This window comes from Ciconia boyciana, chromosome 6, assembly GCF_034638445.1.
Source record: "Ciconia boyciana chromosome 6, ASM3463844v1, whole genome shotgun sequence".
NCBI lineage: Eukaryota > Metazoa > Chordata > Aves > Ciconiiformes > Ciconiidae > Ciconia > Ciconia boyciana.
Window position 1 is genome coordinate 13,079,518 of NC_132939.1, and position 21,654 is coordinate 13,101,171.

The following is a 21,654-nucleotide window of genomic DNA, read 5'->3' on the forward strand; positions in this document are numbered from 1 at the left end:
CGCCCCGCCGCCGCCGCGCCCGCCCCGCACCGCCCCGGGGGCGGGTGCCCGGCTCCGCAGGCGCCGCCCCGGGAGCCGCGCGTGTCCCGCCTCAGAGGCAAGGCCCGAGGGCGGCAGGGCCGAGGGGCCAGGCGGGGGCCGGGGCGGCCTCAGGCGCTGAGGAGAGCGGGAGCTTCGCCAGGTGCGCCGGAGCTGCCCTGCCTCAGCAGTGCCCGCTCCACGGCCCCTGCAAGAGACCAGCCCCCGCTGCGGGTGGCTCCGTGCCCCAGGCTACAGCTGTTCTTACAGGAGACGCCGCCTGATTTTCACAGTAGGATACGCTCACACAGAGAAAAGTAACTTTTCTCATAGACCACTTCAGCCCCAAGAATTTCAAAAACCGGCTTGCAACGAAGGCTGCATACAGCTGGAGTGTACGAAGTTCAGTCAAAAATAACGGGGGGAGGGCTAAAAACAACTTCACCACTACTTCTAGAGCAGGAGGGGTACAAAATACTCTCACAAGGAAGTTTTGTTCTTGGGGCATTTGTGGGGTTTTTTGTTTGTTTTGGGTTTTTTTTTTGCGCGGGGGGAGTTCAAGGAGTTGTGTTCAAGTCCTCTTAAATGCTGTGTGGCTTCAGAGTAAGCAATGGTGAGAGCAGCTGCTGTGCAAGGACTTCAGATGTTTCCACACTCCTTGTGCTTGCTAGCGGATCCCGCAGTGGTGTTTCTCTGCTAATAACATGGTTAGTTGCAGCTAGGCCAGAAGTGACAAGAAGATAATACTGCAACATACATTGCCTTGAACGCTGCACCTGAGATAATTCACAGTAGACAGCTCACGATCAAGTTAAGGTTTCATTTGCATGGATTTTAAGTAGAACCATTAAGATCCCAAATTCAAGACATATAACAAACAAGGAAAAAAAATTTTTAACTTTTGTCCAATTTTAGTCTTCAACTGCATCATCAGAACAAAAATAGCACTCTCTACAAGTGCAATAGTTCTGGCAGGTACAGCAAGATGACCGTTTTGCACCAGGTGGTGCTGGTTCCTTATGATCCCAGTAAGAAAAGCACTCAGACTCTAAAGTACCACTCAAAATGCCATTTATTGGAGCTAACACTATAATGGAGAGGACAGTATAGATAACCTTACATTCTGTCAGGTGCTGGGAACCCTGAGCTGTGCAGCATCAACCAGGTCTCTGATCACGGTGCAGCATGTCACACAGATCCTGCCCAAGGAAAAGTTACACCATTGTGGTCATTCAAGCTATTACAGGATTTCCTTACAACTCTTCCAATTCCTTCCAATCAACTATAGAGTTGATTTCCAAGGAAACAACTCTATACATCATTTCTACTGCCAAACAGAAAGGACGTTCACACGAGAACCTCTTGCTGCATTTTCAGATAAAGGGCAGGCCAGGCAGGGGGTATAATCGCGGGTACCAAGCAGGAGCTGCCTGCAGGTTCCTCTGGTACAATCAACCAGGTAAGTTTATCCCACGGCTGTGGGGGACACGTGGCCCCACGTGGGCCTGGAGGCCAGGCTGGACAGGCAGCACAGTGCAGCACAAGCTGAGTAGGCACAGGCCTAACTTACATGGATCACTAATCCTCAATGTACAATGGTCTTCTGGTCAGGATCGCTACAGAAGAGCAGATAGCAAAGTCCACTGTAGGAAGTTCTTTTAATTCTCATACATTTTATAAATTATAAAATGAGTTTTCTGTATGCAGGAAATTGGAGACTAGAATCATCCACAGATTTCTGGTAATTTTTATTCTTTAGTTTCTTGTCTAGCTTACAGCAACAAAAATACTCCAGCAATGCAGAGATGTCGTAGTCTCTCAGTAGTCCAGTAAATAGTCAAACACAACCTGCCTTATTCACCAGGCATATCTTAGCAGCCTTTTTCCCCGCCTCATTTTTCTTAACCTTTTTCCTCCATAGTTTATTCAGGACTTTGGAATCCACAAACAATTATTTATGCTCTTTCCTCAAGATGGATGATATGAACTATACAATTAACATCAACAATTAATTGGATTAAATTTCCTAATGAACCTGATTTGCTAACATCATAGCTGTTAGTATTACCAGAAACATCTATCATCTTGAAATACATTAGCGTTTCTCCAATTTGACCACAGCTATTCCACTTAAGGAGGAAGGAGGCAACTTTTGTATATGCAGATAACCTAACAAACTTATTTTATTTGGTAGCTGAGCAACCACAAGGTCCCACTAAATACAGAACATCCCTAATAAAGTGCATTAAAATACAGTTAGGTTCTGTGAAATGTCACTGAGGAAAAGCAATTAATTTAGTTCACACATGAATCTCCTCATGGCAGGGACTTGATTTCTGTTTTGAACAGAGTTCAGTTATTTTGGCAGATCATTTTTATAAAAACAATGGAGTGGAAAAATGAAATTAAACCAAAATGTCCCACAAAGTAATTGTAAAAAAAGCTGAGTGCTTCTGTTCATTTTCTCTTCATTCTTTTTTGCTGGCTTCTGTTACTTCTGATTTAAATGACATGCTGAAATCCTTTGCCAGAACAGGACTTGTTTTCCACTAAGAATATAAACAGTTCCATTCAGGTCAATAGGTTAACAGTCCACACTTAAATGTTTCATTAAAATGAGTAGTTTATATAAGCCTCAGCTGCTCCAGCTTTTGGTAGGTTAATCAAAAGGATACTTACAAGTTATGCATAAAACAAGTACATGATTTTATATAAGCATACTCATATTTAAAATAGTTTTTATAAGATTGAACTAACTGAGCAAAGCCAGTTAAACTGAAGTTCATATGCAGACATAAACTTGCTGTTCAACAAACCCTTTGTTTTTTATACTTACCCAAAATAGCTTTAACAAAGTTACAGGACTAACTGCATCCACACCCAAAGTGCAAGTTATTTTAAGCAACTCTTCTGCTTTAATGTGCTAATCTGGATCTTTGCTTATCAAAGACTTTACATTCTAAACCTTTGAAGGCAAGATTGACATATAATCCATAGAACATTAATTAACAGCAATCACACTTAACCCTGAAATCCTTAATAGCACTACATAAACTGTAAATTGTTTGCATGGTAGAAAAGTTCTGATGCAACATAACATACTTCTGCCTTTCTTGAAAGTTGTCTCAGATCTCAGCAACTTTATTTTAAATCTGTGCTTATTCTAATCTTGTTTGCTCTCCAGAGTTAAAAACATGACTGAGGGGTGGTGAGGAGATCAGGGAGGGAAAACTGGCTCACACTCATAGAGTGATTCACAGTTTCAGGAAGAAGCTTTACTTGGACCCTTCTGAGGCTCAGCCTTAAGAGGTCAATCACTTTTCTATTCCTCCTCCCTGCAGAAGCTTAGTTACTCCTTGTTAGCCAAATAATAAGTATTTGTCAGGGATGTTCTAACCAGAGGAAAGATTATGCATTTGAACTGTTACTAATTTTGTTTTACGCCACTGAGTCAGTTAAACCGCCATCAGGGAAAGAATTCAGACACATCAGCAACTCAGTTTTCTGCTCATTGTTAGCCCAGAGAAAATCTTCCTGAACTGTGGCTAGACCAGTCTTTTTCATTCTCCACAGGAAAACTAAATTGAAGCAAACAGAAATTGAAGACCATTAAGCCAACTTTGTAGCCAACTGTGTTTCCAGTATCTGCCATTTCATAGCGATCTTTCAGTAGAAAAATAAAACTAAAGCAAATGCCAGTGTTCGTGATCAATATGTTATAGTTTCTGAACAGACTAATCCCACCATAAAACATCTCAAGGAAGCATTGGAGGACAGTGTAAAAAAAAAAAAAAAAAAGAGGTAAGTAAATCTGACATTATACTGTAACCCAGTCCTCAAGCCATTTGAGGAATTTGTTTTTCTGTTATTTTTAAATACTTTTAAAAGTTTTCTCTTGCCTATATACATGCCTCAAACATTCTCACTGAAACTATGTAAAAATTAAGCATGAAAATTATTTTAGGTGAAATAGGAACCAGCATTAGATGCTGAATCAGAATGGCAGCTCAGTCTCTCCTACAAAAAAGTTAATTTCCCATTCACTTCTAAGACTTCTATAGCAATCTTTAAAGCAATTCCAGCAAAGCACACCTACTTTACTATAGTTTTCTGGTATTTATACACATATGCACAACACATGCATTTCTATTCAAACTTAACAAAATAAACATAATGAAGAGGTAAAACACAGAGCATTAAGTTACCTTTCAGTTCCTCCCTGGTAGCACACATCTTGCTCTACACTTGTAGCTGATAAGGTTTTTCTCACCAAGTTACAGAACTCACCGTAGAACGGAATACCACAGATACCTTACTTGCAGAAAGGAAGAGGAAATTAAATCCCAGGTGTGTTCTGCAGTAACCATCTGATACCATGTTTTGGGATGGTAACTGGAGAAAGAAATGATCAATGGAAAAAGCCATTTAAGCAGGGTTAGTGTAAAAGACTGTCAGTCAATATTGACAAGTGTCTACAAAACCACAGGGAGATTAAAATCCCATTTGCTAAGGCATGGAACAAATATATGGGGAGATTCTACCCTAAACATCTTAACACCTAAGTAGCTGAGAGTGAAAAGAGGCAGGAAGAAACACCTGCAGAGGTAGGAAGATCACCCAAGATCAGTGGTTGGTGAGACTAGTACTAAAGGTTGGGAATAAGAGGTTTTTCTCCTGTCCTCCCTCCCTATCCTGCAGAACACCTTGCCTAAAATACTTTCATTAGTGGTGCATTCTGTTGTCTGTAAATCAATAGATGAACAAGATCTTCTCCATCAGGATGCAGGCTGAACAAACAAAATATTTTCCTGTGCATAAATGGTAATTCAGTAACAGCAGCAGTTTTTTTATGTCCATTAGCCCACCTATCTGGCAGTAACCCTAGGGATACATAGAAGATCATTCATTAGAATTAGGCCAGTTATTCTGCTTTCATCTTGAGTCAGAGAAATCAGTTTAGACCAGCATGATTATTCACATGTCATGCTAAATACTGATGCTGCGTATTAGAGGGAGTCAAATAACTGGCAAAAGGAAGATTTTTGAAACCAATTCTTTAGATTTTTCAAGACTATCCAGAATCTCAGATAATTTTTAAGTGAGTACAACCTCAGATCTCTGAGCAACACGTTGAACAGTAATAAATTGCTTCCTGTTTAATTAGGCACAGCAATATTCTCTCCTCGGGGCACCTCCCTTTCCCCTACCCCAATCCCATTATACTTTGGGAAGATAGCATCTTCATCCAATTTCAACTGTTTAAACAGAAGCGGGACCTTAATTTCCTGTGTGCTGGCCTGCCCAGTCACTGCTTCTTCCTGCTTTCTCCCTGCAGTGTTTCTTGAGAGGAGAACCTGTGTGTCAGCTCAGCAGCCTCCAACCGGGGGAGCTCACTCACAGCTCTCATACGGTTTCCACGGTTCACTGGAAGAAGGTAATGTTCAGGCAGGGAACAGCCCTGCTTTTGACTCTTGCTGGCCACTGCTTTAGACCCGAGTCCTCAAGCACAGCTATCGCAGTGATATTCATAGGTAGCACACATGCACAGATTTATTAAGCATGCATACATGTTATATACTGAATCACATATATGGTGAAATCATGAAGATGCCTTTTCCAAGCCTACAGAACCGAGGAAGGGGGAGGGGGGTGCGATGAAAAAATAAAAGTCAACACTTACCTGAGCTACTGCTGGCAAGAATGCGCAATCGCTACTGCAGAACAAGATAATGATTTCTAACACTCAGCGTCGAGTGTCATACTAGCACACAAACACTAAAGACAAAAATGTAGTGTACCGTTGACTGTTTTGTCCAGCAGGTGTTGCTGGAGACTACAAAACACATCAAAGACAAGGTCAAGCTGGTCAGCTTTTGGTAGGGGGTCAAACCATGCATGGCGCACACACACACACACCCCTCCCGTTCAACAAGAAGAATAGGGTGACTAAGTATACTTTTATTCATGAAACTTTTAAATGTTATAAGCTAAAGTAATGCAGTCTATGAAATTGAAATCCTATTCTCAAATATACAAAGCAGTGCCTATCTCCATTCTAGGTGGAGGTAAAGCTTGTCTATAACTTCATAAAAAAGCCAAGCAGTCAGTAAGTTTTTCAGATTCTACATCTTACTAATTCAGATCCATCCCAACTAAAATAAAGCATGTTATTAGGTCTGTGGTAACCAACAGCTTGTATCTGGGGCCCGGGGGCGGCGGAAGCAGGAAATCAGTGAGCCAACAGGACAAGGTCAGGCTGGATGGGGCTCTGAGCAACCCGCTCTAGTTGAAGGTGTCCCTGCTCACTGCCGGGGGGGCTGGCCTAGATGACCTTTAAAGATCCCTTCCAACCCAAACCTTCCTATGATTCTATGACACTTGGAAACTGCAAAAAAAAAACCCTGGACAAATGCTGTGTAGCAATAGCTTAACAAAAACAAAACAGAGACTAATATGACCTTAGTAATTCTAGCTGGTTAACCCTGTGTAAAGTCATGGCAAAAATTGCTAGGAGTTCAATATGTAATCTAGGAAAGCGGAACAACAATTTCTAGTTATGCTACAGTTTCCAACTGGAAAGTGCTAACTTCTCTTTACAGACATACTCCTCGTCCATCTGTTGGCCTTCATGGCTATAAGGGAGCAGAAGTATGCATGACTATGACAGTACTGTTTTCTGGAAAAAATATTCTCCAAGTAAATCCAATTTTGTTTCTATAGTAATGGCATAAATGGAATTTCATATAGTATTTGAATACCATAAGTGACTCAAAATATTTTTTAAAATATTATTGATTATGATTTGATTATAATGGTTTAGCCTGCAGAACAATGAAAAACTAAGGACCATCAGTATTTCTACAAGTAGTCCATGGAAAGGTTTGATTCACAAGATGAATTATCCAAAAAGTGAATCAATCCTTGATACTTGAAATTCACATTAAGAAGTCGGGGGGGGGGGGGGGGGGTGTCAATACTTTTTTTGTCTGTTTCCAACAAGAACTAGTTTCATACAGTCACATGGAAGACAATTCATCCACAAATAAATCATTTAGATGGAATAATTTCAGAATATTCTTTTGGAAAGTAGCATTTGTCAGTGTTACAAGGTGTCATGTCTTTACAGGAAACTAATTTTGTAAGAGCTTTAGTCCACCACACCACCCACTCTTTGGGCACAAGATGCAGCAAGACTAAGCAAGACTAGACAGGTAGTGTTGTCCAGTAACGTATCATTAGAAGATGGATTACAGACACTGGATTTATATTCAAAGACAGAAGACAAAGAAGCAGACAAATATCTAGAGGAGGTGGGGATATGAAATACCTACTTTCGTTTATTTTAGGTTCTCTTTCTATGCAGTTCTTCAAGAAGTCAGGTACTCTGATCAAAAAAGTTAAGGTACTATGCTACCTCTGTATTGGAAAATTAAGCTAGATAAATTCACAAGAAAAATGGTTAATCATTAAATGTAGCCGTTTTGAATAACACGTTTGCCACCAAACTCTAATGCTTGCTTCTTAAATTGAGATAAAGCTTTCTTCTTAAAGTGCTGAAGCCCATCTTGTTACACCATGCTTGGTAGAATTTCTTCAACTGACATCTGACTTTCTACATTTTGCAAGAGGCTAGTAGCTTCTTCCTCCACCTGAAAAGGTGGCTTGCTTAACTACATACAAATTTTGCCCAAATGTTTTTGCAATAAATTTGTAAGCTACCAAAATTACTATAAGATTGTTTCTATTAAAAAAGAAAAACCCTTCAATGTCAGTAAAAATAGATAGCACTTCTCACTCAGCAAGCATCTGAATCATGCATCACTGGATGCTGGGAGTATTCATGTGAAGCATTAACGCACACTTTCCAAATTCTCTGCTTCTTCCCACTGGCCACTGTTGGGGCCAGGATTCTCAGCCTCACCATTGGCCTCAGGAAAGCTTATGAAAATTCGAGATAAAATTTTACCATTTTTGCTGCTCCCATAAACTACTTAAAAACCCTGAAGCTCCTTTTTAAACATTCTTCTGGGCACACAGGAGAAAGTTAAAACATCCAACGCCACTTCAGTTGCATGGTTTAGGCTGGGCATCCCTTCCATGGCAGATACAAAACCTGTGACCAGCAATAGAATAGAATCATAGAATCATTTAGGTTGGAAGAGACCTTTAAGATCAACAAGTCCAACTGTAAACCTAACACTGCCAAGTCCACCACTAAACCATGTCCCTAAGTGCCACATCTACGTCTTTTAAATACCTCCAGGGACGGTGACTCAACCACTTCCCTGGGCAGCCTGTTCCAATGCGTGATAATCCTTTCAGTGAAGAAATTTTTCCTAATTCCAAATCTAAAGGGGCTGTTTCTTTGAGGCTGTTTGAGGCTGTTTCCTCTTGTCCTATTGCTTGTTACTTGGGAGAAGAGACTGGCACCCACCTCGCTACAACCTCATTTCAGGCAGTTGTAGAGAGCAATAAGGTCTCCCCTCAGCCTCCTTTTCTCCAGGCTAAACCACCCCAGCTCCCTCAGCCACTCCTCATAAGACTTGTTCTCCAGACCCTTCACCAGCTTCGTTGCCCTTCTCTGGACACGCTCCAGCACCTCAATGTCTCTCTTGTAGTGAGGGGCCCAAAACTGAACACAGTATTCGAGCTGCGGCCTCACCAGTGCTGAGTACAGGGGCACGATCGCTGCCCTAGTCCTGCTGGCCACACTATTTCTGATACAAGCCAGGATGCCATTGGCCTTCTTGGCCACCTGGGCACACTGCTGGCTCGTATTCAGCCGGCTGTCGATCAACACTCCCAGGTCCTTTTCTGCCAGACAGCTTTCCAGCCACTCTTCCCCAAGTCTGTAGCGTTGCATGGGGTTGCTGTGGCCCAAGTGCAGGACCTGACACTTGGCCTTGTTGAACCTCATACAACTGGCCTTGGACCATCAATGCAGCCTGTCCAGATCCCTCTGCAGAGCCTTCCTCCCCTCCAGCAGATAAACACCCCCACCCAACTTGGTGTCATCTACAAACTTACTGAGAGTGCACTTGATCCCCTTGTCCAGATCACTGATAAAGATATTAAACAGGACTGGCCCCAATACTGAGCCCTTGGGAGCACCGCTTGTGACCGGCCGCCAACTGGAGTAAACTCCATTCACCACCACTCTTTGGGCCCGGCCATCCAGCCAGTTTTTCACCCAGTGAAGAGTACACCTCTACAAGCCTACATAGCTACTGTGTACAGCTTGTTTGCACAGCAATACCTGTACTGATGTTGCAAGCCTCTGAAAATGAGTGATGCAAGGGCACATGATTATCATAGGTAAATCAAATTTACACTATAGGGGAAGAAAGGCTTATTGTTTGTTGATCCCCCACCAATTGATATTTATGACTGTTTAGAAGTATGCTTTAAGAGAGGTCTCATTTAGTGTAGATGAACATTAAAATCCTGCAACAAAAACATATAAGATATTCTAAGTTCTCTCACAAACAAGACAGGACTATCATACAAAGTAAAAACTTAAAAGGTATTCCAGTCTATCAGTTTTTACTGATGCGAACTGCATATTCAGAGAATAGTTACCTAAACCAAGCCTCTGAATTTCACTGTCATATATGAATAGCAGAGACCTCTTACAAATAAAAATACTTCGCAGTTTTCATTTGCTAATTGCAAAGTTAAATTTTATGATAGTCCATTCCATTCACATACAGCTTCTCTGATAGTCACCTGCAACTCTTTATTAAAGCAATGTAAAAGCTTCCCCAATAGACTAATCTATTAGGCCTTTATTAATTTTACCGTATCTCTCTCCTTTACATGAGGTAGAGTACAAATGCATAAATATTTCGCATCCGTGCCACAGAACATGCTGTTATTGTGTTCCCTAGACTATTCCAATTCCTCCCAGTTTTCTTCCCAACTTCTAAATAACAGTTCTCTTCCCATTCTCAGCAATTAATGAGTGTTCCTCCTTACCTCAGACCCAGGTCTTTCTTCACATAGTTTCATCTAGTCCTCCGTCTTCACAGTCATGGGTTCCACTTCAAATCTTCCAGGGGCTTCATCTTTCCAACATGCAGTACCATTTCTGAAGCTGTAGAAACAGACTGCTATAGATACTAACGCACAGACTGTGGTGCTTCTCTCCTAACTATCAGCGAGTATGATCTCAGTCCCACTCTCATGAGAGGGAACCACAAGCATTACACAGGAGCAGGAAGCAGATCTAATCAAGACTTGCTATAGTGTATTCCTGACTCAATATTTTATTTCCACAACTATAGAGTTAAATAAGTGTTAGACAATATTAAACAAAACTTTTAACTTTAATATTCAAATTCAACACTAATAAGAACAAATAGAGCACAAATGGGAAACATTGTTTAAACTAAAATTAAGAGACAAGCCAGTAATTAGAACAGTTCTATTTTTTAGCAACATCTGTCAGCCTAGGTCCAACATCAGTACAGGTTCTGATGGCCACATTCTGTTCATTTTGGAAGTTAAAACTGAATAGTTAAGCTTTGTCTGTTGGCATCTCAGACTGCAGTTTCAGTATAGTATACTATAAGCACGATCAAACTTATGTACATAAACCATGAAGAACAACCTGAACACTTACACTAAACAATTATTTACAAGTACTCCAACATAAAAAAAATATACAATAGCCTCAAGAATGGACAACTGAAGAGAACACCAACATTTAGAGAACCTTATTAGAAAGAATTACAAAACATCAATAGCCAAGACATTAACAATTGCACTACACTAATACAGAGTCCAAATATTAAATTGGTGCATTATTTCACAATGCACTAGCTTTGAGAGAAAAATGCTGCCTTCACTAAAATGCAGCTTAGATTTGTTTCACGTAATTGTTTTAACAAGAAGCCTATTAACACAATAATGATTGTTTTAATGCTACAGTTTACAGCGAGGACAACAAACTAAAAATAGCAGCAGTTCCACATGGCACTTAATTCCACAGGTTTCTAAGCTGTGGTTTATGCAATGCCTACAAAGTGCTCCCAGTTGAATATACAAATAAAATTCACAAAAAAAGTCTACCTGACATCAGGTACATTGAGCGTAGGTGGCCTTAAAGCCTGTCTTTCAAAATGTATTCCCCTCTGCTCCACAAAAATCAGTAACTATCAAAGCAAGGCCCCCTCCCTCCTTCTTAGAGATCATTAGGGATATTACTTCTTATTACAATGCCGTAACACTACAAAGCAGCACACCACTATAGTGGTTAACCCTGGGACGATGTAACATCTAACAGTGTAACTGAAAGGCTTACGGATTAACATCCAGGATCCTCTATAGACAAGATAGTAACTGAGTCCATTAACTCAAATGGTTAATACAGCTCATCAGCCATATTGTACAAATAAAAACCCAGAAGCAATTCCTGTAAAACTAGTGACACTGATCAAAGACAGGACAAGAAACCAGGAATTGAATGCTTTCTTCAATTCCTTAGGCTTCAGTCCAGCAGAGATGCTATAGCCATCCTCAGTAGTTCTTTTAGACTTCATAGTTAGTATATAGTAAGACTAACTGAGCGGTTCATTTTCTTTCCAATGAGTCGAGATGGTCTGTTTTGTGTTGTAGATCTAGTTGTCATTCTGTCAGTGAACAGTGCTCGCTCCTCAGCTGCAGCCTTTGCCATCTGTGCCTTCTTCAGCTCTCTGCAAGACAGTGAGAGAGTCACACGCAATGGTATCAGTAAGGACTACAGGCGTATCATAGCAAGAGCATTTCAAATGAATTACACAGCAGTTCAGAACTTAAGACTTGCTGTCAATTTAGGTCATGCTAAGACCATTATCATTTGCATCCACCTGTTTACAACCCAGAGGACAGAAGTGGGATGTTCGTTACTTGTCTAGATGTTCTTTCATTTGAACAAGGGAAGGAAATGACAAAATTCACACAACTCAGATTTTTATATCCAGCCTTTTATAAGCAGCTCAACACTTCAATTACCAGAACACAGTAGGATGCTGTTTACTTTCTAGTACAAGCTGTATGATAAATCACTGAAGAGCCAATTACTGAGGTTTGCCCAAATGAAGCATTCGGCCACAGCTGAACTTCTCTAGAAGATTCAGACAGACACACACTTAGATGAACATAACTGGCAACAGACAACTCAGAAAGCATCCTTTTCCTTTTGCATGCCCACATCAAAAGCTTATCACCACCTAAATCTTTTTTGTCTAACATAAAAATTTGAGCCCAAAACTTCAAGGCTGAGTCACTGAAGGTAGCACAGGCCATTGTCCCCGTGCAACATTCTGTCAACTATTCTGTTTCAGAGAATTACCAATACTCAGTCTGAGGACGAAGTTAACTAAAACTCAGGATAAAACTATGAAACATTCTGACTAAAGAGCAAAGTTAGCTTTATCAAGGGTTTCCCCACACACCCCTTTTTCTCCTTTCCTTAAATGCTGACATATGGCTAAGTATAAGGATTGCCCCCATACTTTTTTCCTTTTCCTATCCTAAACTATCCCTCAAAGAACTTTCTCTACTGTAAGAACTAGTATTTGTAATCTCACTTCACATTTGGACTCCAAAGCAAGATCAAATTTTACAAGCTTGCTGCATATTGGTGTAGGTGTATTTAAGTTACATGTTTTAGTTTAATAAGCTACTCCCATTCTTCTAAGCCAAAGTATTATTCATTAACACCCATGCCCCATCTAATCCTCCCCACGTTATCACTGTGTCAGTTCACTGCAAGAGAATGCAATCAATTTTAGTCATCTTCCCTAAAGACTGAACGTCAGTCACAAATGCACACACATGTGTACACTCACCACACCATTACCAGGAAATTTAAGTTTTACAATATACTTCCCTTCTTCCCTAGAAGTCTAATCTTGAATTCTTCCTTCCTCTAAAGAAGACAACACAGTAGAAAAGTTGAGTTTCCTTACAAGGATTCCTTTCACTGATGATAACTTATATACACAAGTTGTATCTTAAGTGGGTCAAATGCAGGAGTGTTAAAAAAAAACAAAGTAAAACAAATATACCTACCTGAACTATTTTATGGAACACTATCCCACACAACATTAAAAATTACTGTGGATAAGTGTTCTTTTTCAATCAATCTTGGATTTACAGTTGTATTTTATAAGGATGTACCATACTTGTGGCCATGCCAGAAGTAGTCTTCACAAAATATTAGCTTTGCCAACTTCCCCTTTCACATAATACAAAAATATGTTGTCTTTATACAAGCAAGCAAGTTACCTCAGCAAATCTGTCCTTGAATAACCTGCACAAACTGTCAAATGATTCTTTCTGCGGTCAGTGTAATTCCTAAGATTATAGAGATAACCATCTAAAATGGCAAGTTGGGCTACATTCAGACTGTAGCAATGGCAAGATAAGCAGATAGCAATGGAGAGAATCCAAATGCTAAGTTAACATCTTCATTCAAGACGAGCCAGTCAGAAAGTAATCGGTGTTCTCCATTCTCTCATAAAAGCCTGTTTGTTATGCATAATACATGCAAAGTTAACTGCAGTGAAAGATTCGCATGATTGCTTCTTAACTTACTAAGTCCTTCTCTGAAACTTAAGCAGAAATCAGACTTTCCTAAAGGGAATCTCTTCTTCAAAGGTTTAATTCAGAGTTGAGTGTTTGAGAGCAAGGAGTAGGACAAGATGACCTCCCAATACAAATGATTCTTTGGTAACCTAATAACACCGCTGTGTACAAATCAAATTAGTCCAAACACACTCCTGATGTGCTGTTTCATTTAAGTTCAAACCAGCTCATTTAAGCCATGTTTTCCAACACATTTCAAAGTACAGATGACCTAGGAAAACACAGACTCAAATCACAGAGATGTAAGTTACACTATACATGTCACAAAAGTACGCATTATGCTTGAAACATTTTTTTAAACTGTAATGCTTTGTATGCCTTGAATACTAATAGTGTAGTTGAGATTCCCTTAGAGTGTTCAAGAAGTTCCTTCTATGGAGAAAGTTCCTTTTAAAGTTACATAACCCACTTTGTACTCTCGGGGATGTACATGCATACAGATTTGTGGACCTCATACAGAAACAAGGACAGCCCTATTTTATCATCACTCTACCATCAGATGAAAACCCATTAGAAATTAAGTTATATTTAAGGACCCCAAGGAGCTACTTACTTCTGCAAGAGCGAGTTTTTGAATTTTTCAGCATTCAGTTCTATCCGGAGCTGCTCTGCACTCTTTTTTGCGGCAGAGAGAAGCACTGAATGCTTGACTAGTGCCACAGCTGAAGGCCTTTTCTCTGGATCAGGATTAATCATAACCTTGGAAAAAAGAGAATAAGGCATTCTAGTTAAGACGAGTAATACAGTAAATTACACTAATCAGTGAGCCACTGGTATAAGAGTTCTTACTTTCAGCAAGTCTAGTAATTCTTGAGAAAGCACTTGTGGTATTCTAGGTAGCTTTCCTTGTCGAATTTCATGCCATTGGTCCCCATTAGTTGGAAGTGGTTCAGCCCCAGCAGCACAGACAACAGTCAGAGCAAGAGCAAAAATATCTGCTTTTGGCAAATGAGTGTAGTTCTTGAAAAATAAAGAAAAATACATTTACTACACATACCATCCAGTGTAAGAAGAAATCTAACAGACAGCTAAACTATTCAGCACTGAACACATCCACAATATCACAATCCCCTTTAAGAACTACCAGTGTTCAAGGGGATACCATTTAGGAAGTTTCTCCTCCAGCAAGGAGATGGCAGACAGCAACTCATTAACGAAAACAGCATGCAGACCTAACATCACTATTTTCCACAAACAGAACAGTTACCTCTTGTAGGACTTCATTTGCAAGAAAACGGCTATCACCTTCCTCCACTTGTGGACTAGATACTCGAGTTACATGACCAAGGTCACCTGCAAAAAGAAAAAGTTATTTTTCAGAAAACAAATAGACAATGCAATTCTTTTGAGCACAAGTGTGCTGCTTCTCACCTATTTTAAATATGACTCTATTAGACGACCAGTCGTCATCATCACCTTCTTCTGCAGTTGTACTCGGGACTGATGTCCTAGATATGAAAATATTACCTGAAAAAGAGCAAATTGTTAAAAAACAAAACACTTGTGTCCAGTTTCTACTTCATCTAGTTTCATTACAGTTTGCTTTAGCCACACAGAAGTTTTAGTTGTATACATACCCAATTTCTAGAGTGAGAAACTTACTCGCTCTGGCCCCTCTGCTGGGAGGGGAGCCAAGTGTTATACAAGTAGAGTCAATTACACAAAAAGGACCCAAGATAAACTCAACAACAGTTTAAGTTTGCTAGCCAATTTTATAACTGACTTCTTTGTACTGCTATTTAGAACTTCAGTGAAGAATTTACAGTTAGTAAGGTGGGGCTAAACTGCTCATTTTTCTACAGCAGATTAAATTAACTGAGGAAGTTGTCAATACAGAGTAAAGCAGTTTAAAAACTTACTAGGTTTGATATCCATGTGTACCAGTGACATTGAATGAATGTACTTTAAGCCTCGAGCCACCTGAAGTAGCAGGTCCTTCAGTTCTGGTTCAGTAAAATAACGCATATTCCTGTAATTTTCACTTATGGCATCTGCTAAACTGCCACCTAAAACAACATTAAAGAAAACAACTATTTATTTTACATCAAACAGTTGACAGAGTAATGACAACTTGCTTCCAAAAGTAAGTACAACTGGCTTCCAAAATTAACAGTGAATATATCACCAAGAACTTGCTGATGATACATAAGAAGTGTAAAATCTAGTGCTGTATCCCCTCTTTATAGCCATGTAATATAACAAAATTATTTTTCTGCTATAGTTGTGCAAATTAACAGGACACCAACACAAGGGAAAAGACCTCTCTCCCTCTTCCAAATCTCTGGCAGGGTATCAACCATAGCAAAAAACTTCAGAAATCAGGTCCACCTCCCTTGTTAAAGGAAACTCTCTGGTAATTTTCTCTATTCCAGCTTGTACTATTGTACAGAAGAAAGAACAGTTTTGCCGCTTGCAAATGCCTTTCTGTACTTCCAATATTCTTGAACACTTAAGACTTAGTCTGCAATTTTGTATAATCTTTGTTTCACGTATCTGATACGCCTTTTCCAACAGAAAGGAACATAAGACACATTTGAGACAATGATGGTATGAGCTATGTGTAGGACAATCAACTCCTAACTAGTGCTAGGGATTTGTGGAGATACCTGTATATCTTCAAAAATTAGATTTTTTTGAAAGCAAGTTCAGAACAAGCGATCAACTTTACTTACCATTGCAATATTCATTCTGTATAAGCATATGATCATCTTCCGCCCATGCAGAGTAGTATCTCACTACATGAGAATGCTGTCCCAGAACTGCATGTGCATAGACCTCTCTTAAAGCATTTTGCCTATTACAGTCACAAAAAGTAACAGCACACAAGAATATTATGAGATGAAATTAGTCTAATTTCAGCTTGATAGAAACACTTATTATACTATCATGCCCCTCTGCCAGTTCAGGTTTCCAATTAAAATCTTCATATTCAGTTCTGTGGCACCTTAAGGTAGATTTGTATTTATATCCAAACAGCTAAAATACTTTACTTTGTATTAAAAGACTAAGTACACGGAACATCAAAAAACAGGTTTTGTTGCAGATAATTCTCAAGGAACCTGCCACTTCCAGTACATACTTTCCAACCAGCAGCAGCAAGCTTTGAGAAGCATCACTGAAGTTTTAGGAAAAAAACTAATGATGATCATAAGCCAGGAGTATGACTGGCCTCAACATTCCTAACTTCTCATAAGTTCTGGTATGCAATTTTGAGCAACTCAAACTTGTGGAGTTTTATATTATAACTATTAAAACAGTGGGGGAAAAAGTCACGAATCACAGGCTCATTCACAAATGCCAAAAAATACCCCTAAACTGACTTAACTAATCTGCATATCACTCAAGATGACGAGGATGAGGACCTAGTTGGGAATACTGCCTTCCTTTCATATCTCAAAGGATCATCACTGCACAGTTTACTCCTATAGTCCCTCCCGCCATTAATGCAAGTAAGCATTATTCTTACTTTCCAGACGAGAACAACCCGTTTCCACACAGAATATTGGGACAATAGTCTGCTAGGAGAAAGGCCCAGTAGCCTTTCCTCCCTAGTATTGCACAGTATTCGGGGAGGGGGAGGTGTGGGAAGGAAGTAAAGTGACTTCAAAATTGTATCTGTTTTACATTTAATTCATGTATATTTACACTTTTCTCTTAAATGCCTTCTCTAGACACTGATACAAAAAGACATGGGAGGAAAAAGCACCAAGAAGTGACTTTTAACTTCTAATAGCAGGAAATACTCACTCATCCACTGAGCCAGCTAAGGGCTTCTTGGATCGCTTTATTGCATAAATACAGCCATCAAGCCTCTTCACACATTTAAACACAGAACCGAATTCACCAGATCCAATCTTCTCCAACTCATGAAATTCGGTTGCATACCGTGACTTCATATTACTTTCCGTTATTGTTATCCTCTGCAAAGATTAGAAAGGAAAATACTTAGATCTGCAGATACACAGACTGCCAAACTTAGTATCCAATTCTAAAGATTAATTACCTTAGCAGGTCTGATAGTTTCATCTTCAGGCTCTCCATCACTTGCTTCCATGTCCTCTCCACAAGAGCTGAAATTCACAGTTACTTTTGCAGAAGTAATATGGCTTAAGTAAACTTAAAAACTGAAGTCTAGCAGCTGTTGATTTTTCTGAGATCTAATTCTCCCATTCTACCTAAGTTAACTAATGAACGCTAGACATTTGTAAGCGCAAACTCATAAAATAAAGGTACCATGCTAATACCTTTGTCATTTCTTTCTTCGTGTTTCATACTAGTATTTATAATGTGTTTTTCCCTCCTCAAGAAAAGACTGTGTGCATAGCTCATTCAGTCAGGTAAAAAGACTGTAGGACACGGCCTAGTCTATCCTCTCTGTATACTGATCAAAAGATCTAGTGCTAAATGGTTATTTCATAATATCATGCATCTCAAAGCAGATACTTTAAGAGCTATATTATGCATCACTAACAGATTTGCAAGGAAAAAAACTTCCACAGAAGCAATTTGTAACAAACTTTTGCAGCTAAAAGTCATTCTAAGGATAATCTTAAAGGAAGATACAAGTTACTCACTCATTCCAGTGCGTTCTCTTCCTCCTACGACATTTTCCTTCCGAGTTGTGAAGGAACAGGGAATCGGGAGTGAAGGGATTAATGTTCACATGAGGTGTTTGTCTAATATCTTCTTCTTGCTTCTCCGATTTCCCAACATTCATAAATAGAGAGCCCCCTCGAAGTTTTACTGAGCTGGAGCCTATTCCTTGTGCTTTAGAAAGCAAACTCTGTATTTATTTAAAAAAAACAAAAGGACAAAAAAAAAAGACATTTATAACCTCAATATTGCTTTAGACACAAATAGTCAGGTCATGCTTGAAAGCCATCATTACTGTACTGTCTAATCAAAGTTAGCATGAGTTGTTTAAATACCTGCATTTCCATCAAAAAGAATTCCAAAGAAACTATTAGGCTTTATACTCCACACAAAAACAGTTAAAGGAAACACTGAATGTTAAAATAGTTTTTAAAAGACAGGAGAGATTATGAGAGCAGTGGTTTTCTGTCTTTAATCATGTCATCACCTTAACTTCTTGGACAGATGAAACTCATGGACCATCCTGTGCTATATCACCATGATTTTCACATACAAGATATGGAAGTTAGATCAGACATCGGAAATTATCTTTGGCGACTACAAATTTAGGTGGCAAGCTAAAAAAATAAGTAAATAAAAGATTTAATAGTGATTCACAGATGCCTCTTCATGAGCCTCCAAAGAATTGCTCAAGAATTAACAGCACTGTTGTTCAATATCCAAAACAGATCTTTTGGGTGGTAATTTGTCAGACCAGGCATTTTCCAGGCACATGATGAAACCTCTCCCACTTAGGTAGGGAAGTTTGCACCCGAGTCTCCTACATCTTGGCGAGGATGCCACCGACTGACCTACTGGATCACAAGCAGGACTATTGCCTTATCCTAGCAACACCTTACGAAATAAAGAATTGACATACCTAAAGCCTAAACCACCAGAGGAAAGAAGGCTGATACTTGGGAATCTCAACTGCACCCCCCAAATCCCGACTAGGTGAACACCTTTAAGTCACTGTGCGTCTCAACACACATTTCAGTACTTCCACTGGATACCTTAACCAACTGATTCTTCCAGATACCAAAGATAACCTCTCCGTGATAACCCACGTAGAATTTGAGCACCTAATTTAAGAACCCCACTGAACGGCAGTGAAGCCTTGTTTTTAGCATCACAATCCACAAGACTCTTGCATCTCTAAAGCATCTGCTCCTAACTCGGTACAAGATCATCACCAATTTTACTATTTCCAAACGTGTACCACTGATTTCTACCAGCAAAACCTCATGCGAGATGGAAGCTGTAGAAAACCAATTAACAAGGTTGCCTTCCTCACACCTTAAGTCAGTTGTTTTCAATCTATAGACTATAGACCCCTGGGAGATTATCCCCGGGGATTATCCCTGGATTACTTCTGAAGGGCTATATGAAAAGTAATGAAGAAAGCAAGCCTATTATCACTAGATTTAAATTCACTATACGGTATTTTACATGAGTGTCGAGTTCCAAAGTTGAAATGCCTTCCAAAAATCTGTTACTGACAGAGTTAAGAGTTACCTATCCCTATAAGATTTCAAATCCATCAGTTTAACAGCATCGGCTACTCAAATAGCCTTTTACATTTGATGCAGAAGACTGCAGACACTGAACTTACACTGGCATACGGTACAACAGTCGTACTCAAACAAGACATACCAACTTACTGACAGACACGCAGGAGCAAATTCCAATTCAAGCTTTAACTTTCTGGTTATAAGGGTACAAATGCCCACACGACACTAGAACATTTATTTTAAGAGTTTAATATTCACCTTTTAAAAAATCTTTTCCACAAAATACACCAAAAGCAGGGCACTTATATATAAAAAAAATGTAAAAACGTATTTATCTGTATGTGTTTCGTGTACATAAGGGGGGACTGTTCCACGCCCCCAGGTACCCTACGGGCCAAAACGCACGACTGGGGGGCGCGGTACTGCTTTCGCTTCCCCGTTCCCCCAGGCCACGGCCCATCCGCAGGCAGCGCGGGCTGCGGAGGGAACCGAACGGCGCCCGCCTGGGCCCCGCGGGCGACCACCAGCCGAGCTGAGGGAGCCACGCGGAACGGCGGCGCCTCCCCGGCCTTCAACGCGGCGCCCGCAGCCGCCCGCCCCTTCCCCCTCCCCCCCGCGCCGGGCCCACCGGCGCGCGGAGCGCGAGCGGCCGGCCGGGCAGCGGCGCGGGCGGAGCGTCGCCCCCCGCGGGTTACATAACCGTAACGGATGGGCTGTGGGCAGGTCCCGGGGCAGACGCCAACTTGCCGTTGCGGGCAGGAGGGGTGGTGCAAGCGGCTCGCGGGGCGGGCGGCGACCCCGCCCGGACCCGGGCCCCCGCCGCCCCCTAACCTCCGCATTTCAACCGCCGGACGCGGCGCGGCGCCTCCCGCCGAGCCCTGGCCGGCCCAGCACCCCCCCTCCGCCCTCTCCCCGGGCAGGGGGCCCCGCAGCGCGGCGGAGCGCTCCGGCGCCGGGGCGGGTGCCTCACCTTGGGGGTGTGCGGCGTGTCGAAGAGGCGCAGCTTGCGGAAGGTCTTGTGAGGCGGGGTGCCGGGGTAGTCGGGCAGCGGCGAGCTGGGCTCCTCGCTACGCACCCGGTAACCGCTCGCTGCCGGGTGCGGCGGGGAGCGCCCGCAGTAGCGGCGGCCCTTGTAAGGGGGCGGCGGCGAGGGCGAGCCGGCCATAAAATAGGCTCCGGGCGACTTCACCGGAGAGGAGCCGAATCCCTCCTCCTCCCACGAGTCCCCCTCGTCCGGCAGCGGCGCCGCCGCTGGCTCCATCTCCTCCTCCTCCTCCAGCAGGGGCGGGTCGCCCCGCGCCGGAGTGCGAGCCGCCGAGAGCGGCGAGTCCGCCTCCTGGAAGGCAGAGTCCCCGCCGGTGCTGTTGCCGCTGCTGCCGCCTTCCTCCTCCTCGTCCTCCTCCTCCTCCTCGCAGTCGCTGTGGCCGCTCAGGAACAGCAGCTTCTGCCGGATCGGGGCGGCCGCCCGCCGGGCCGAGACCCGCCGCGGCGGCGCCGCCTGCTGCAAGCTCAGAAAGCTCATGGCGGCTCGCTGCGAGCCCCGCTCACGGCCGAACCCGGCCGCGCCGCGCCCGCTGTCGCTGCGCTGCCCCGCGTCCCTTCGGCGCGCTGTGCCCCTGGGTGCGGCGGCGGCTCCGCACGGCGCTGCCCCCGGGCACGGCTCGCCTCGCGCTGTTCGGACTCCGCGGCTTTCCCGCGACCGTTAGTCACGTGGCGCGCACGCCAGCCAATCACGCCCGCCCACTCGGTTTGAAAACACGGAGGGCGGGGGCGAAGCTACACACGGCCGCGTCACGGGGCGCTTTGGCGCGAACGCCGCGAGCAGTGCGGGCGGAGGGGGCGGGAGGGGGGCGGGGCTCGCCAC

The 21,654-nt window shown here is 42.1% G+C and overlaps 1 protein-coding gene across 1 annotated transcript; it reads right to left on the minus strand.

Moving 5' to 3' along the window:
* Window positions 1-10,330: 10,330 nt before the first annotated feature.
* WEE1 (WEE1 G2 checkpoint kinase) lies at window positions 10,331-21,515 on the minus strand. The gene is made up of 11 exons (XM_072865505.1): window positions 20,761-21,515; window positions 18,222-18,430; window positions 17,651-17,717; window positions 17,395-17,567; window positions 16,320-16,441; window positions 15,507-15,653; window positions 15,019-15,114; window positions 14,855-14,940; window positions 14,437-14,607; window positions 14,201-14,346; window positions 10,331-11,711 (listed from the first exon to the last, which is right to left on the minus strand). Exons 1-11 carry the CDS (start codon window positions 21,310-21,312, stop codon window positions 11,561-11,563), a joined length of 1,920 nt encoding a protein of 639 aa, XP_072721606.1. The 5' UTR covers window positions 21,313-21,515; the 3' UTR covers window positions 10,331-11,560.
* Between the last annotated feature and the right edge of the window lie 139 nt (window positions 21,516-21,654).